The sequence below is a fragment of the Oxyura jamaicensis genome, chromosome 4 (genome assembly GCF_011077185.1).
Source record: "Oxyura jamaicensis isolate SHBP4307 breed ruddy duck chromosome 4, BPBGC_Ojam_1.0, whole genome shotgun sequence".
Taxonomy (NCBI): Eukaryota; Metazoa; Chordata; class Aves; order Anseriformes; family Anatidae; genus Oxyura; species Oxyura jamaicensis.
Window position 1 is genome coordinate 44,832,686 of NC_048896.1, and position 18,731 is coordinate 44,851,416.

The 18,731-nt window shown below is 43.4% G+C and overlaps 2 protein-coding genes across 2 annotated transcripts; both read right to left on the reverse strand.

Annotated features, from left to right (window-relative positions):
- Nucleotides 1-2,614: 2,614 nt before the first annotated feature.
- Nucleotides 2,615-6,723, reverse strand: OSTC (oligosaccharyltransferase complex non-catalytic subunit). The gene is made up of 4 exons (XM_035325655.1): nt 6,558-6,723; nt 6,201-6,294; nt 4,577-4,774; nt 2,615-3,259 (listed from the first exon to the last, which is right to left on the reverse strand). Exons 1-4 carry the CDS (start codon nt 6,694-6,696, stop codon nt 3,241-3,243), a joined length of 450 nt encoding a protein of 149 aa, XP_035181546.1. The 5' UTR covers nt 6,697-6,723; the 3' UTR covers nt 2,615-3,240.
- Nucleotides 6,724-8,075: 1,352 nt separating this feature from the next.
- Nucleotides 8,076-10,981, reverse strand: RPL34 (ribosomal protein L34). Its single transcript, XM_035325656.1, has 4 exons — nt 10,844-10,981; nt 10,663-10,762; nt 9,794-9,897; nt 8,076-8,202 (listed from the first exon to the last, which is right to left on the reverse strand). The coding sequence occupies exons 1-4, from the start codon at nt 10,906-10,908 to the stop codon at nt 8,118-8,120; spliced, it is 354 nt and encodes a 117-aa protein (XP_035181547.1). The 5' UTR covers nt 10,909-10,981; the 3' UTR covers nt 8,076-8,117.
- Between the last annotated feature and the right edge of the window lie 7,750 nt (nt 10,982-18,731).

Sequence of the window (18,731 nt, forward strand, 5' to 3'; positions counted from 1 at the left end):
TCTGGTCTTCAGCTCTGCTACTCCAACACCCTGCCTTTTCCCTTTTTTTTTTTTCTTTTTTTTTTTTAAAATAGTTTTCACCTTTCCCTCAGTGTGAAATACGCAATGCTTAGTGAGATGCACTGTCCTACACACCCTAGTTAGCCTGGAAGGCTCTAGCTTTCTGTAGAAGTCAGTCTAAAAATGAAGGAGAAGACTCCGGTTCTTAGAAAGCTGTTTCCCGATAATGTAGTATTGAAGGGAGAAGCTTTCAAGCATCCCTGTTCATACACATAAGTAAGCTTCTCTGAAGGAGAGTGGCACCACAGGTCAGTGAGACTAACAGTCTCCATGCAACAGGTCAAGCCACTGTGCAAGCAAGGGTTCAGAGGATCAGGGCTAATGGGGTTAGAAATCTGAATGGCAGAGAAGTGATATCTCTGAGCAGTAGGATGGAAATTGCCCGCCTCTCTACACTATCTTAAAAAGGATGGAGTTCAATGCAATTAAAATTTCATCTAAGTTACTTTTTTCCTTTTATCTGCTCTTCAGTCTTCTTATTGTAACTCACAAGGCTTCTCCAATTTCCAAATTGATTTTGTAATAATTGAACAATTAACTGCATACTAAGTAATTATTTGTCAAGTATGCTACTTATGCTAATATCTACAGATCTAGTTTATACATATTCAGTGAATTTAATAAGACATTGCTTGGATATTACAGAATTGTTCTTCATTGCAGTAGATATTTTTAAGGCACAGGCTGGGATTATGTTTCCTTTCACAGAACTCAGTTTTTTCATCTGAATTGCATTGTAGAATAAAATTACTGCATTGGATTGGAGGCTGAAAAGCTCCTGAAGACTTCTAAAGAGTGAAAATTACTTTGAAATTTGCGTGGAACTTCCAGGCTGCTACAGCAGCTCCTTAGTATCACATAAAGAAATTGTAAGGAACACCACAGAAATACAAACCTCCCTTTCACACTTCTAAAACCTTAACAGCACATCTCAGAGCTTGAGATGGTGGCTCCAGGTTTTCCTCTAATAGTCCAGATCTCAATGCATTGCAGAAAAGACAAAGAAAAGGCACTGAAAAATAAACCAGCTGCTCTTTCTGTTAATTCCCTCCCAGTCAGCTTTCTAGCTTCAAAAAACTTACGTCCTTTTTTTTTTTTTTTCTGACTTCACATTAACGCACATCCTAAACCCATCCTAAAGTGGCATCAAGTTAAAATAGAAGCAGCATCTTCTCATCAGACAGCCTCACCAGCTCAGCAACACCAGATCAGCTAACAGTCCTAGAGTCTACCCTGCTGCTCATCAGCTGTATTATTAAACCATTCTTCCTGCTCTTCCTCTTATAGACCAACTCCACTTGGAATGCAGTGTTTCTGTACCTGTTCCATCATTTGCATTCCTGGAGCACCTCAGGGACCCAGCTGTGTTTTGGGCTCCTCCTGTTTTGCTCTGTGCTTAGACTGACGTGAAGCACCATGCCATTTTGATGGACTGAGTTAATGGCACTAACTATTGTTCACGAAGAGCAAGGCATGGAACAATTTTACTTTTAACGAGCTTAGCCTGGATCGTTCTATTGTTTTCAATGCTCAAGAATTTCCAGGCTTCATCCTTTTGTCTTCCTTCTGCAATTTCCCTACTGATCTAGAGTACACTAATACTTTGTACAGAGAACCAGGGAACTATAAATGACCCTTTTTGCCACTTTTTGTCTCCTTTGAGAGTTCCTTCTCTGTTTGCCATTAGTGACATCCATTACAGTCGGTTCTGCAATTTTTTTTTTTGCTGTTACTTCATCATCAGACACTTGGAGGAAAGTGAAGACACTTGACTGTTCAGTTCTATGGCAGCTTTTGTATTGCCTCTCTTTATTTCACAGCTGTTTGAGAGGCAAAGGTTTCAGGAGTACTTGGTCTGCAGTTATTTGTGAATGATGCTAAAACACCCATCATCCTGTCTAGAGAGCTTGGCAGGACATTTTCTATTTGGAAAACAAAGTTGCGGGGATGCTTAGGAGCAAAGATTCTTCCTGATGGCTGGATGAGTAGCTGACCTCCAAACTGTGTCCCTTGCACCCTCTTGCCAAAGATGCAATTCTTCCTCCTACGGCCTCGTTGAAGGATTGCTCGATGGTCTGGCTTACTAGTGAGAAGAGAAAGGATAATGCTTTCCCCACAGTTAAGGGGTTTGCTGGTCAATCCTTAGCAGTTTTCAGTGAGGACCTGAAATTAAACTACTTAGCCCAACTTTTTTGCTGTTTCCACACATTTATGGAGATTAAGAAGGATCTTTCCCACCTTCAGAACATAAGACATTCTAATGAAGTACAATGGTAACATTCCATCTTTTAAATGAAGACCCAAACAAGTTGCAGCCCTGTCTCTCAAACAAAAAAGCAACAGCTCACTTGATTACTGGTAACAGCATATGATTTAGATACAGTACAAGTTCACAGGAAATAAGCGGTCCCTTGTCCCTGATATTAAAAAAAATAATTAATTACCCAAGAGTGAAAAACTAAGAAATGATGCATAGCATGGCATCTCAAAACATGGATGCAGAATAGGCCATACATCCTCAAGAAAAAGCTTCAGAAAACGCATGAAATACAAACAAATTTATAGAAAACAAGTTTTATTTGGTTCTTTTCATACATTTTTTCAAAAACAAATGCACATTCATACGGTTTGCCCCTCCCGTTGCACATATGGATTTGCTCATATAGAGCCATTAACAACAAGGCAAAAGGTGTCTCTGAAATCATTTCAGACACATTAATTCAGACTGTAAAGCATCCGAACTTACTTACTTTCTAATTTTAACTTGGAAAGAAATGTTTCAGGTGTTTCTTCTCCAATTCACACACATAATCCTCCCGCACAGGGAAGAGGGGCCAGACCTTGCAATAACGAACTGTCAAACCAATGGCTAATTCTCATTTCAGGGTATGGCTAAGGACAGGTTCTCAATTTCACACCAAGTCAGATTTAAAAAAAAATAGCTAACTTTCTTTTTTCAAAAGCTCTAGAACAGCAATGACAAACTGCTGTTTTAAAATTATAAATCAGCCATTGGTACTGAAAGTTTGTTTGCAGAGAGAGCACTCTTTTCTCACTTGCTTCTCATGTTCAGGTCTCTTTCCTGTTGATAGTGACAATGGAATTTGTTTCTTGCTGCTTCTTAAACACTTCATGACGAGGAATAAATTCAGCTTGGGCTTTCACATGTTGCAAGAGGTACTAACCCATCAAGTAACCCCTGCAGAATAAAATTAAATTAGGAAAAAAGTTAGCAAACACAGGCAGCACCTCCTCAAAAAGCAAGAGACTTACAGTCTTAAAACAAAAACCTCAGTGCCAAAACACTCTTCACATCAAGGCTATTTAAAACAATTCCATTCAGGTACAAACTGGCCTGCTTGACTACACTCTCCTTCCTCAGCTGATTTTCTTTAATGAACACTGAAAGTGGCCTAACTTGCTCTCAATCCAACTTCTGCGCTTAGAATTCTTGCAGCCCAGCTTGCACCTTATGAAAGCTTCTTTCTTTGTACCCTTTACACAAACTACCAGCATTAAGATATTCAGTATAATCTGACATTCTCTGGCAGTGAACACAACACTGGTCTCTTTTTCTCTTAAACTTCGCTGAAGCCTTGTTTCTTTAAAGAATTTAAGAACTGTTAAGACATAGATGCACAATGAAACGAAAACATTTAGCAAGTCCCTATCCAGCTGCCTACTGCCAGGGAATCCCCGGTACATTATGAAACAGCATTTCTACTGCACTGCAAAAGTTAAAAGAACATTCAAGAAAGGAGCAATGACTGACATAACTAAGTCAACATCCTAAAGAGCTACTCCAGAAATTAACTGTCGGTACCTCCAAACTGCTGGCTTCAGCTATTCTAAATGAAACAGATGGAGTGAGAAAGAGAAAACAAAAATTGAAAATCCCGTGTTTCGTTATAATACAGCCTCACAGCTGTGTTATTTTTCCTACTTTTCGTCTGTGAGTTCAGCGCATTGAAACATCACACACACATCGCATGCTTCAATGTTATGTTGAGTCTTCCAGCAACAACAAAATAAAGACATTACCTTTACTTTAGGACAGTTTTGGATGTTTCTGAACACCCATTACTCCTGCCATTGGTTCTTCTAGTTATAACCTTTGTCATGTATCGCCGGTATAAATGACTCATTTGTCTTCCTTGAAGTTCTTTGGTACACCCTTTTTCTTCAAAGCCCTGCCTTGTAATTACTTTTACCTACCCAGTACACATTCAGCCTACCTTAAAATTTATTACAACTCAGACTCACTGATCGTATTGTCTGACTTAACAGATCTGACAACTTTTTGAACCACAGCACAATCTTAGAGCAGTCAGCCTCAAAAGTTTCCCCACCTCATTCGAGATAGCTTGTTCCACAAAAGCACTGAAGAAAAGTAATTTACAGCCAAGCTGCAGATGTTCAGCATACCTGGTTTTATTTTTCTGTTACTTTTAAATTTAATATAGGCACACGCGAACCATAAAAACGAAGAAAAGCAGAAAGAGTTTAAGTCACTTACGGTAATTTCATCCTCATGAAAACTCTGGCCATGAAGAAGCTCAAAAGCACGCTGACAAATCCAATGAAGAGCAGGAGAAACCTGTTCAGCTTGGGGATGTTTGGTGCATTGGATCGATCCAGAATTATGAATCCTAAACCACCCATTGTGAAGAGGAAGCTAGATGCAAGCCCTTCCATAATATATTGTCCATTTACTCTGCAGGACCAACAAACAAGGGGAGGTGGGGGAGGAAAGGGAGGAAGAAAGAGTTAGAGGTTATTCAAAGAAAACCATTTACATTTCAAAATTCAGCTACTTCTTTAGCTACACAAATACACAAAATGATTAACTTTGATGGCTGACCTTCCAGATTTACTTTACGTTAGAAACTGATGTTATGCAATTACATTAAAGCTTTACATTGTAATCTCCTGAACTGACAGTCTACAAGGTGACCAGACAAGCATACTAGTGGTTTTATATACAACAGTGTATACTAATGGATACTACACAAACTCATCAGTGTTCAGGAAGATCTACCCCAACAGTAGCTCCAGTTTTCACAAATGACTCAAGGCATGGAACCATGACCTGGGAGCTCCTGGGTTTTCCAAGTCTTATTTCCACCCTGACACTGAGGCAGCAGCACCCAAATTCTCATCCCGGCACAAATCCCACTCCAAGCACCATGTCGGCCCATGAAGCACCTCGGCAGGTTCCAGCACACAGCACAAGTGTTTCTTGCCTGCAAGAAGTTTCGCTTGTTGCTCACTGGGCCAGCACACAGATTGGGGGGACCAGCCTGAAAGCGCCCCGGCTCTGTCAGTCCTCACAGCTGGGTCTCCGCCTTACAAAGCTCAGAAAACAGCCAATTCCATCTTCTTTCACGCTGCTTTCCCTGAATTGTACCTAAGTAAGTGCTATCAGTTCCCCACAGCAGAGATCCACACACTGCAGCAGCCCCACCCTACCTGAGTCACATACTGCATCCAGTCCAAGTCAAAGTTTACATGTGAGGTATGTAGACATTTACACATGTGGTATGTACATTCTGAGGATCGACAGAACGTTTTTGGTGATTTATAAGAAGAAATCCACATGCCATTGTTTCCACACAAAAACAATTCCTGAAGCAATTCCTGGCTAAGCAGTCCCCAGCTTATCTTCACTAATTGATGCAAACAAACCCAGAGAAGACGCCATAATGTATTTGTAACTATTTTCCCCACCCTCAGCTACAATTACACTAGAGTCCCAATTACACTAGAAGTTGAAAGGCCAGACCTTAAATTTTCCCAAACGTTACTTATGTCGCTATGAAATATCCTATGAAATGCGGCCAAATATGTCTGCACACATTACAAACCTCAACTTTAACAGCAAAGGGATTGAAATAAAGGAAAGCACTGCCAGATCAAAGGTTGTTTCTTAGCAAGGTGTTCACTCTCAAAGGCTTTGGAAGGACTTAGGTATCTACTGCCATTAATTCCAGGTACTTTTGTTTTTTTATTTGGAGACAGGACAGTTATGGGGTGGATCCTACAGTCCCAAGGTGGTTCCTGGGGCCTCGGAGCGGGCTGACCCAGCTCCGTGCGTCCCGTTTGCTCCCCAGGAGGGGAGCAGAGTCCTGCCCCTCTCCTACCTGTACGCCAGGAAGGCCACCGGCCTCTGGTGCCCGTGCTCGTCCGTCATCGACCCCACGCTGGGGGGCTCCACGATCACGTCATAGATGATCCCTGCGAGGAAACAAGGCACGGAATTGGGTTCAAATCGCCAGAAAGGGGGGAGCATTGGCGAAACACCACGAGGACGCTTCCAGTTGGAGCAAAACACCCCAGGAACGGTTATAATTCGGGGAGAAGCCCGAGGAACGGTTACAGGCAGGGCGACGCGCCTGTATCTGCCAGGAAAGGGGTATTCTGGGGGGGGCTTAGCAGGGTTTATGAGGCTGGCAGCGGGGCCAACGGCGCATTTTCCCCTTTTCTTGGCGACGTCCCACCTCCGGTGATGAGGAAGTAGGAGACCACCACCAGCGCGTACACCGTCATGGCCGAGGGCATGTGCACCCAGCCCGGCCGCTTCAGCTTGATGTTGGGGCACTCGAGAACGGCGAAGGGCAGCCGGAACAGCGCCTCCATGCCGGCGGGCACCAAATGGCGGCGCGGAGCGGAGAGGAGCGGAGCGGGGCTGGCGGCCGGGCGGAACCGGGCGCGCGGCTGCGTCCTGGCAGGGGGAGAACAAAGAGAGGCGAATTAAAAATAATAATAATAATCACATTTAAACCTTAAAGCGAAATCACCCCAAAGTGTTTGAAAAATAAATAAAAATAATGGGATTTTTTTTCTCTAGTCGGAAGCATAATGCTCCTCAGGGTGTAGCCGCGAGTTTTACATACACGCCTGCCAGGGCCTACCAGCGTCGACGTGTCCGTGCAGGGTAACGGAGGTAGAGCCTGGGGAGGCGGGGCTACATGAGGCCACGCCCCCGCGGTGGGGTGCATGAGAATGGGAGGCCACGCCCCCGGAGCGGTGGGCGGGGCTGGCGCAGGGAAGGATGAATGAACCTTCAGTAGGTGTTCATTGATGAGCGGGGAACGCCGTGTGCTCTCCCTGCCGTTCCCCTCCTCCCCCCACCAGGGCACTGTGGGAATAAGCAGTCATTAAAAAACCTGGAGGTCGTTTTTTGCATGTAACACTCCCGGGATTGGGGTCAAGGACGCTGCGCCTACGGGTTAGGGTTATCCCTAGGGTGCTGAAGCATTCCCGGGTAAACTACAGGCACGTTTAGTTTAAACAGCACAAAGCAGAGAAACAAAACCATTTCCATCTTTCACGATTGCTCCTGACACGACATCATCAGTAATACAGCAACAGATCCAAAATAACTCCATGCAGCTTGCAATACCAGAGCCTGAATTGCCACTCTAAAACCCAACTCTAGAAGCTAGGAATTGGTCACATCTGGAGCTCTGCTTGTACTGTGCGAGCAGCTGCTGACCCAGGAAGCACCTCACAAGAGAACAAAACAGCTGCTGGAGCTTCCTCCCGACTCCAGAGGGAGCTGTGTGTGGTGTGGCTGGTGAAGCACTTGCTCTGAGAAGCCAATTCCTTCCCCCTGCCCCTCAGAGTCAAGCAGCAGTAAACCACAGGCACACACCATCAAAAAAAAATAAATCTACCTTAGGCTTGTTGTAGCTCTCGTCCCCTTTCTCTGACACTGACTCCCGGTCTTTAGCCAGTCTCTGTTCACTTTTCTATCTTAGGTATCCTCTGATCACTTCACACACAGCTCCTGCCGTAAAATGACCTGCACTGCTCAGTTACTCCAATCTGTTTCCAGGACCATGAGACAGAGCTAGGAGTCCTGTTTAAGTGGACTTCATCCCACATGCTTCGCTCCCCTCTGTCAGTGAGGGTTCTGCCTACAGTTTGTCACATTACACCCCAATTCTGCATTTAACAAGCTGTGAGAAGCTCCTAGAAGCCTCCACGAGCACATGGACAGACAGGACACCAGGAAAGTGGAACTTTCATTTATTGGGCACAAAATACAAATAGATTCACTTGGACTTTTGGCTCTGTGCTTGTGCCTTCAACACTTTCACGACGATCTTCTGCTCCTCAATAAGAAAAGCTCGCTTGATCCTGGAAAGGAAAAACAACACCATGAGGACATGTATACAATTAAGTGAGAACAGAAAAATAAGAAAGTTGCAGTTAGTTTTGCTGACTGCAGCACTGTGAGGTACTCCACTTCACTTAAAGGAGCAGGCTGTGTTCTTGCCAGCATCAAAAGACAGGGGCAGTGGCACCAATAAATGTCGAGGTTTGGGAAGAAGGCTTCATGTGCTTGCAAATTTAGGGTTAGCGGCTTGTAGGTAGATAAGGGTATCAACCCAATGGCCAAACAGTAGGAAAGTAAGTGACTTGACTAACTTAAGGTAAAAAGCAAAACTCCTCACTGGCAAACTAACTTTACAGTTCTTAAAATAAGGGAACTGACCAGCTGTTCACACCTATTCTTTCTTATAACTACAGAAAAATTTACATGAGTTCAGTCATCAAAACGAGAGCTGCCCTCTCAGCATTATTGCTGCTTTGTTCATCACCAAAAAAAAACCTCTGGCAGGTCAAATCATATCTAAATACAATTAGTTCTTGAAGAGATATGGGGCCACTATGCAGATGGATACACAATAGTACTCAAACATCAACAGCCTGTTTGATGAATGAGTTACACCGCACATATATACCATATAGACCGTCCTAGCTCAAAACAGGAAAATGCTACTCCATATGTACGATACTTATGTCTATCTTTACAGCACACAAAGCCTACCAACAATGCTCAGACACAGGAGAAAGACCTGCCAATTACAGGGAAGGAGGTGACTGCACTTTCGTTCGTGTTTAGGCAGTAAGATACACACATGCACAAAAAACGACCTACCAGGCTCACAGTGTTTGTGAAAACACTGAGGAAAAAATGTCTTTTAACAGAAAAAGTTTTGCTCAAGATCTTCAGCTGTAACAATCAGTCTTCAGTGCCACTTGATGTGATTTAGTTTAGACCACAGAAGTCAAAAAAAAACAAGGTGCTGGAAAGATGTGCACTACAGATGAAAAACTGGTACTAGACTGCTGACTCTGGAGATCTGCTTTGATTACAGTTCACAAAGATGACATTATTTGTAATACACGCTGGTGCTCAAACTTGTCAAGGAATTAGAGCTATGCAGCTGTTACACAATAATACCCAATTCAACGAGACCTACCAAAGGTCATCTTTAAGCTTAATCACATAGAAGATGCTTATTATGCTAACAATTAGTACCACTAAATCCCAACACACTACAGAAGTCCAAAGTTGATTTTTCACTATTATCTTTGCACAAGACAGAACAGGAAGCAAAAGAGAAAAACCTTTACTCTTGAGGGAAGAATACAGAAATGCAGAAGGAACAGAATGTTTAGTACTTACACACCAGTACAGTTTCAAACCACAAAGAACAAACCACCCACAGAAGAGTTCCAAACACATTAATTAACGAGCTCAAATCCTGGGGGAAAATTGCACACCTCACTGCTAGTATGTCCTGTACTTACCCTCTCCATTTTTCTACACTGACATCAGAACAGAGTCTCTAGCATTTTGACTTACACTAGGAAGACAAAGCAGGATGCGGAACTCATATGGTATCACCTCAAGAACAAAGTTATCCCATTGTGAGCTCACCTGTCGCGGACACACTTAGCACACATGGAACCACCATAGGCTCTGCTGACGTGCTTCTTTGTTTTTGACAGCCTCATAAGAACTTTGGGACGCACAGCACGAACCTACAGAAAGCAAAAATTAAAAGCGTATCAGAAGATAGCAGGCCCCAGTTTTGAGTAACACTTGCACTGAGAAAATTCACTTGTATAGTTTGTCTTTAAAAAGCAGCAACACCTACAGTTAACTATTCAACATGCAAAAAGTGACGGAAGCACAGGGAGTTATACATGCCATCCTCAGCATTCCAGAACTGAACTTTTTTATTCCACCAGACAGGTTTCCCAATATACTCATAATTAAGATCTGCTTATTAAAAAAGATCACCTTCCTAAGCGTAGAAACTAACTGACGGTAAGACTTGAGCACTCTGATCACTGTTAAAAGCAACATTAAACCAGGAATACATTCTGGAAGATAACAGCCTGTTACGAAAAAGTCACTCATTTTTTCTAAAAATTATAGTCAACTTGACTTATGTTTTTGAAAGTCTATCTAATAGGTCCAATTCTAATTTTTAAACCTGTTACAGATTCATCTAGGTCTAGCTTGTAAAATTTCAGTCAATTATGAGTTAACTTATAAAACAAGTTTAGATAATACCAGTGAGAATCACAAGCATTAAAAAAAAAAAAAAAGAACAAAAGCACTTGTTCCTTAAGCTTTCAAAGCTTGTTTTAACAGCTACGCCTTACAACATTCAGATGACCATATTTTAAAGAAGGATATTCTTGAATCCATCAAGAAACAGACATCTTACTTGATAAAGCTGTTTTCGTTTAAAATAATAAAAGATGTCTAAATCTTATTCTGATAATCCCAAGACTTACACCGCGAAGTCTTCCTGGGCATACACCACATGCTGACTTTGGTGCCTTCCCTACTTTCTTGGTGTAAAGGTAAACAATCCTGTTCCCAGGTGTTCGGGACCTAAACACAGCAGAAAAACATTCTGTTAAGGCAACGACCAAAATTTAAGCTCAGTTTTCTTAGAAACTACATCGTACTTACAGCCTGGTCTTGTTGGAAGCTGTGTTGTAGGACAACCTACGTCGGTAGGTCAGGCGCTGAACCATTTTTCACACCTTAATTAAGGAAAACAGATCGGTTTAAGGTCTCAGTCTCCACCCAGAGGCTGACAGCATCACCTGCACGGAAAGCACTGAGCTATAACAGACCGGGCAAATACCGATTCCGTGTTAGGATGGAGAGAACCAAAATACTCCCATCTGACAACCGCCACCGTAAAATAATAAACAACGGGACGGGGCCGAGAGTAGAACGAGGCCTGTAACGAAGGCTTAAGCTGAGGCGAGGCCTCACCCTGCGCTGCTACGGCCCCAGGCCTCCCCTCCCTGCGGGCCTGGCGAGCGCCGCGGCATCGACACACCAGACCAGACCAGGCCAGGCCAGGCCAGGCCAGGCCAAGCCAAGCCAGGCCAGGCCAGGCCAGGCCAGGCCCCGGCCCCGGCCCCGGCCCCGGCCCCGGCCCCAGCCGTCGCCGCGCCGCGGATGAAGGCGGATGGAGGCCGCGGAGCCCCCGCCGCCCGCCGCCATACCTGGCAGTGCCCGAGCCGGAAGAGGAAGCGGAAGCGAGGGCGGCGGGGTTGAAATAGTGGCCCTGAGGGACCCGGAAGCGCTCTCCTCTAGGCCGCCATGTTGTACGGAGGTGGAGGTGGTTGGGCGCCGCCATGTTGTACGGAGGTGGAGGTGGTTGGGCGCCGCCATGTTATGGGGCGAGCAGGGGGAGTGATGCAGGGAGAGCCCGTTATCCATCCATCCATCCATTCATTCATCTTTCAATTTACTTATTAAATGCTGTTTTTCTAAAACATCAGCATCTTTCTCCCTTAACATGGCTTTGGGAGCGGTGCTCTCACACAAACCTCGCGTGTGCAAGGCCCTGCTCCCAATACAAACCATACCCCCCGCCTCCAGCCCCAGGCAGGACAGAACAGGACTCGCACCTTGCCTCTTTTTGCCCCAAAGTGGTGTCTGAAGCCCAGCAGTGCCCACACCCCGCCCTCACACACGGCCACTTTCCCATTCAGAGGCCACAGGCACCACCACTGTACCAGGCACATGCCCCAGCCAAGCAAACTGGGCAGCTATTGGGGTCTCCACCGGGTGTACCCCGCAGGCCCGGACCCTGTCTGGGACCTGCACATAAAATATGTAGGCTATGGACACCCTTTTTAGCTGCCTCAGCTTTGCTTTCGCAGAGCAGCATGCACTTAGAAACCTTTGATGTGAGCTCCTGGCCTTATTTACGGATTTGTGACTTGCAGTTCATTGTGCAGCGTCCTCCTTGTTTTCAATCTATAATTATTATTTTGGTTAATTACTGACTTTTTTAAAGTGCAAATTATGGACATCAGACTTTTTCTAATTCATGAAAGAGGAGAAAATGTCTATGAACTAGATTTTAGGAGCATACTTAAAGTAGGAGCATATTTCAGACAACAAGAAAATTTCAGAGCAATTAGAGTATTTAATATGAACTTTCTAGGCCCCAGACCCTGAGGGGAATAAGAAAGACAATTAAACTAGATTAAATAATTGTGCCTAAATATAAAAGTGTAACAGAATCCAATTGTTAAAAGAACAACACTATTAAATGATGATGGAACAGTTTAGTCTAGCTGTTGCAAGCGCAACAGGCTACAATTTTACTACTGAACAACCGTATCGATATTTTTTAGCTTACCCAGTCTGGGCCCTAAACTCAGCTGGTATGAATTGTAGGAGCTGCCAGTTACATTCAGTGGCTCACTGCTGCTGATGCTCTGGCCTAGTTTTTCAAACATCCTCAGTTTATTTTGTAAGAAGAACAGAGCTGTCAGGCAAATGGCTTGCGAGAGCATTTAGAAATGTTAGCTTTATGACAAACGGTTTAGTGTGGTCTAATGGAGGGATAATATTTGAAGTAAAAGCTCGCGAAACCCGTTTTTAATGGATTAGTAGTAGGCAAGTGAGTCTCATGTTCTCCGCTATTCCTATCTCTCCATAGGACTGAACTGTTTCTTTGGGGAGTAGGTTTTTTCCATGTCCAACACGTCACTAACTCTTCCTGTACTTCCTTCTTTCCCTGATACAACAAAGGCGATGGAGTAGCAAATGCACAACCTGCCAACTTGGAAAAGCATCAGTGGCAGCTGATAAAAAGCATTTTTTTTTTTCCCTGCTAGGATATCAGTGGAAGCATAGGGCCTGAGGATGTGGTCTTTTTCCTTAAGAAGACTTGAGATTGGTTTCCAGGGTGTATTTGCTTATAGTCCGCATGAAGCTGTAAACCTCTTTTTTTTTTTTTTTTTTTCTAGTCATAGATGACTAGAAAGATAACCATCTCTGGTAGCAATGTGTGGCATTTTGCAGGGGCCAGCCAGTTGTCACTGTGTTCTGTTTCTAGTACCACAAGATTGCTTTGTTCATGGTTTAAGACCATTTGTTGATATGTTGACCATTCTTACTTTCTTTTTCACACAGCCCTCTCCTTACCTTTCTTTCTCCTGAAAATCCCTACCTATGTACACAACCATTCTCTTACACTCATGGAAAAGTCCATTTCAGCAAAAGCACTAGTGCCATGAGCCTGGCTGGAACCCTGGAAAGCCTCGTCCTTCACTTTCCCGGCCCTCCTGCCTCACTTCCAGGGATCTCCCAAGCCCTAGTAGGACTCAGCTGCTCCACCAGCCTCTCCCCGTGGATCCCTACACTGCAGTAGCCTCTGCAGTCCTAGGGGGTGTGCAGCCACATAAGCTTCAATTAAACGAGTGATTGTTTTCACTTTTATTTGCTTCTGTCCTGTCTGTGTCCAGTCTATGTTGTACTGACCTAGACCAGCAAGTTCTAAAAGATACAGGAAGGAAAGCAAGCCGGTGTGCAAGCATATACTCGGTACCAAGGAGAGAGAAAAGAAGTGGTGGCTGAGGGAGGTAGTGCTCCTGTTAAGCCTCAGCCCCTCAGCCACAATACATTTCTATGAACAGCAGTAGGTATGTCTTTCAGAAATGCCTAATTTAAATCAAAATCCAACCTTGTGTGCTGCTCAAATACAAACAGCAGGATTAGGACCTTAAATGAGAAAAGAGAGCAAGAAACCTTGCAAACATACTAGGAACTGACTGAAAGGGCACAAAGAGGAAGAGGTCCCATGGTCCACTGTCTCTCCGGAGCCTTTTTCTTTCCCTGAAAGTCACGTTCCTTTTCCTTGTTAACTATGTGGCACGTGTCACAATCTGATTATATTCATTTACATCAATGTAACCTTTCACAACACGGACCTGGGCAAATTACATTACAAGAGACTGTAGTTCATTTCCATTTCAGTGGAGCTTGTTAAGCAAGCAAAATTATTTTGTAGCAAAGGGAAAAACAATTTAGTGGAATGCACTCCTAGCATAGGAAGTACATAACATCATATTTGGGTTGAAACTTTTTCTGTCAGAAATGTCATAACCCCGTAAGAAAGAGAATTAAAATCCTGTTATTTTAATTTCCATCTAGCCACGAGATAAGTAAAGTTATCATTGAAATTCTAATTAAATAGGATGATTGACTAAGGTAGGACATCAAAGAAGAGAAGTGAATATGATAAGTCAAAGTCTTATTAATTAGTCCGCGTGGAAGAAATTCCAGGGACGTCAAGCTGAGGCTGCTGCAAGGAGAAAAAAAAGCAGACAAGAAAATGTGTGTTTCTTTGAAGTTAGGAACTGAGATAGTGATGGAGGTAATTGTGTCTGACTGGATTCAGTAATGAAGAGCCGTAAATCAGACCTAGGAATCAGAGGAAAGATTCCAGTAACGAATGTGGCTGCCCCCCTGCTGTGAAGAAACAGAATGCAGAGCGGACTAATTGACCCAGTCTATCTCCCAGTAGCTCTCTGTTATTATTTATTAATTTTTAATTTCTGAATTATTTACGTTCTGGGAAATTATTTTTGACAGCCTGTTAGGCGTGCCAAAGTTAATGGAGGATGAAAGGACTGGTACTAGAATTAGCAGGGATGTAGTCACAGGCTACTGAATTTAATGATTTTGGAAGGGAAAATTGATTTCACACAGCGTGTCACTTTACACTACTTTAGGGATACACCAGATATTTGATTAATTGAGGAATAACCAACTCAAAGTATATTTGAAGTGTAAATGAATCACAGTGCTCAGCTGTTTATTTTTCCCCTTTTCTGATGAGAACACTGAGTTTGCTTAAAGTTGCTGATTAAAACCAATACAGGTAGGCCCCACGCTCACACCTGCTTACTTTATCTTTGCCATCTGGAGGAGACGTAATCCTCCATTTCACTTGGGATGGAGCTCTCCTTCCCACACAAAGCCTAATTAAATAGGCTTTGTGCACGTTCCCCCTCCCCCTGCAGAAGCTGTTTAAGAGGGAGCAAAGCACCGAGACTGTGAGCAGAGCGCGTGGCTGAGATGTGGGCTCTCTGTGTTGGCTTTTCGTAGGTGCACTTCATCTTGTCACTGAGATGAGTTAGTGGTCCCTGGCATATGACATTTCCCCTGTAGGACCTTCTGGTGCAGCAGTTTTATGCTGGTCCACCCATCCATCGTATGGAGCAGTGGTAAAATAAAGGAGCTCTGTGTAGCTCTTCCAGGCTGCGCTTCATCCCCGGTGTCAAACACAAGCTAAATCCTGTCTGCTGCTCACGTCTAAGCCTTCCGGCCATCCAGGCATCCAGAGCACAGAGGCAGTCTTTTCCCAGCGATGCGTACAGTGCTACAGTCAGCTCACATCTCCAGAAAGTTTCCTGCTGGAAATGTCTTCCAAGTTGCTCAAGATGAGCCCATCTCTGCTCCTTCCCGCAGACGGCAGCTGCTCGAAGTGAGGTGTACAGCCGTTTGTCTCCTGCGGAAACAGCAGGCTTTCTGGGGTCTGAAATGCGGGGTCAGAGTGGCAAAGCGCCCTCCCTGACACAGCTTCCTAACAGACGTTGGTGGATGTGGATAAACCACTGAATTGGCAGCGTAATCAGCCATGTGCACACTGATTCTGGTTACCTTAATTTTGGGTGTCCAGAATGCAGTGTCATCTTGTGGCTCTTCAAAACCTCCCAAACACATAAACAAGTTACCTAAGTGTTAGCCCTAAATGGCCTAAGACCAATTTTTCCCACTTTAAAGTGAGAGTAATTTACGTTACTACCTAAGAAAATCTCAAGGCTTTTGTGGAGAGAATTAATACCTATTTTTTTATTTGCAGAAATATTGGGAAAGTCGTAAACACCAAATAAAAGGAGTAATTGCTGTTTCACAGCACTGTTTACTCCAAGAAAAGACTCAAAACTGTCTGCCATAAATTGAAATGGACCCCATGAATGTGTGAGGAAGATGTAGGCTAGACCCCACTTCTAGTCCAATGAACAACAAAACTCCTCTGAATTCACTGGGACAAAACTATTGAGTGAGAGTTATTGGGTTAAACGTCAAAAGGTATGGCATTTTGGACATTTTGCTTTGTTTCTTAGAATCGGAAGGACTCGTTATCACTGCAGATATTGACAGTGCTGGGGTGAGGGGAGAGGTAAAGAATAACAACAAGTCAGTCATGCATTGGTGTTATATTTAAAATACATATCTCTGTTTGTGATTTAAAGATAGATGAAGATGTACAGGAAGGGATTGCTGCTTAGGTTCTCTAAGGGGCTTATAATTCATTTGAACATCTCCCTAGGTTATTTTTCTGAGCACTTCAGACACTGGGAACATTTCTTTGAGATGTGTTACTGACAGGACCGTGCAAGGCTAGCCTGGGTTTTTCTGTAACCTTTTGGATTATACCGGTGGCAATTAACCATGAAAGGAGGATCAGCTAAACCAGGGTGTTAAGGGAGATGTGTGACCTGTAGCCTCTGCTCCAGGGATTGCTACTTGATCACTTGATCTTTTTTTTTTTTTTTTTCTTTTTTTTTTTCTTTTTTCCCATTTGTGCAGTCCAGACTAGCTCCTAGAACAAAAGCCTGAATCAAAAACTGCTTTTCTTTGGTTATTGATAAAACAGCCCAAAATATACCTTTCGAAACAGCCTTTTCTGTTTGCAATAAAACTGTGTCACTGAAACTACTCTCTCTGCTATGCAATCCTGAAGACTTCAATTCACTGTTGGTAGAACTGAGCCTCCCAAATTTAATTTTCCTAAAAAGTTTATTTAAGCGTTAAATTAAGAAACAGTGAGTCATATCTTCAGATGGTACAGGACAATTAGACACTTCATGCTACTTGAACTGCCACAGTTTTAAAACAGTCCATCAAAACTCTAATACCTTCTATAGAATGCGTAGAAATTAGCTCTAAAATATTTACATTCAACAAACGTAACTAAGTATTTGGATGAAGATGATTTAGCATGCTCTGCTGTTGTATATCGGAATGAATCCATCAGAGAGCTGGCTTCTCCCTTTTTCAATATTAAAACAAAAGGGGTATGCTTTCAGTGCAGCACCCTGGGAATTCAGCTCATAAGTCCAATTAACAACAACTAATTCCCCATACTGCATATTTACCCCTAAGAGTTGGCTAGATATAAGTCATGCATATTGCATTTAAGCTTCTAATGCCCAGAGGATAACAAAAATCTATCCTGATCACTTTTTATTTTCATCACATGAAGAAAGAAGAAAGCATCCTCCCTTCCCGCTTCAGTTAGGCATATAAATGTTATGTCACTAAGCCTGCGAAAGAAGCCATCTACTGCCTTCTCCCCATTGCTCCATACCCTACTTCTCCATAAATACTTCCTTCCGGAAGATGGAAGGTAACAGAATCCCTCTGGACATGTGACAACGATCTACTCTTCTTCCTGTGACAACGATCTGCTGCTAATCCACTGGACCAAGGTTACCGTCCTTTAAGCTGTAATGCTGCGTTGCATACAGCATGCAGTCTCCTCATGCTGGTTTTCACTACAGGAACTACCAAGGTTGTGCCCCACTGTGGCAATGAACATGTCATACAGGCTATAGCTCTAACATACTGTAAATGGCAATGACCACGCTGTAACACGCTAAAAATCAGGCAAATTCTTTCAATGATTAGAATGATCTTCTGCAACTCAATTTTGCGTACAGTTTAAGTCAGATTTGAACCAAACCCTATAAAGGTGAAGGCCAAGCATGTCGCTGCACACTGCAAATGCAAAAGGGAGTGATGGGGAGAAAGAGAGAGACCATATGTGTGCCTGAGGCTGCGGATATTCTTAGCTGGGTTCAACCAAAATTGTACCTTAGGAATTAGGGGCACGTTAAAATATCTGGCTATGTCTGGATGCCCTTTTACTGGCAGTTACCAGAAACAGCTAAGGTCTATTGGTACCTTATAAATCTGTATTTATGAAGTTTTGCAACGAGGAAATAATGCCATACAGCACAAGATCTTCATGGTTGAAAGGAATTTGGAAGAAAAAGGAAGTGGTTTGAGAAGAAAACAGCAGAGCATATTAAAACATAAAGCATGTTACACTGCTTGATAGCAACACAAAATGTGATGCTGTGCTAAAAGAAATGCCTGGATCGATGCTTGGTAGCTGTGCCTGCAGAGCAGCAGGTTATCTAGCGTACAGAAAGCAGCCTACAAAATATTTCTGCAACATTGTACTTTGCTGTGCATGGCAAAAGCCCAGAAGGTGTTATTTTTTCACGAAGCTGTGGTGAACTTGGCTTATGCCCGGGATCAGACGGGCTGCTTCTTACGTGGGATGCTGAGCGGCATGTTCGCAGATTTGAGGCCAAATTTCCAGAGCAGTTCCCAGGCAGATTTCCAAGTGTTCAGCTTCCAAGCTCCAAGCCAGGCTTTCCACAGGTCCAGAAAGCAAAATGACTTAACGGGAGCTGAGCTCTTCTAAACATCCCAGACTAACTGGCTGATTTCCCTCTTAGCTGCTATG

Excerpts from the sequence above, each read along its gene's own strand:
- OSTC (XM_035325655.1), bottom strand. The coding sequence starts at position 6,696 with ATGGAGGCGCTGTTCCGGCTGCCCTTCGCCGTTCTCGAGTGCCCCAAC. Across the intron at positions 6,295-6,557 it reads CTACTTCCTCATCACCGGAG|GGATCATCTATGACGTGATC; the intron begins GTGGGACGTCGC and ends GTTTCCTCGCAG. Across the intron at positions 4,775-6,200 it reads GTGGCCTTCCTGGCGTACAG|AGTAAATGGACAATATATTA; the intron begins GTAGGAGAGGGG and ends TTGGTCCTGCAG.
- RPL34 (XM_035325656.1), bottom strand. The coding sequence starts at position 10,908 with ATGGTTCAGCGCCTGACCTACCGACGTAGGTTGTCCTACAACACAGCT. Across the intron at positions 10,763-10,843 it reads GCTTCCAACAAGACCAGGCT|GTCCCGAACACCTGGGAACA; the intron begins GTAAGTACGATG and ends TGCTGTGTTTAG. Across the intron at positions 9,898-10,662 it reads GCCCAGGAAGACTTCGCGGT|GTTCGTGCTGTGCGTCCCAA; the intron begins GTAAGTCTTGGG and ends TGCTTTCTGTAG.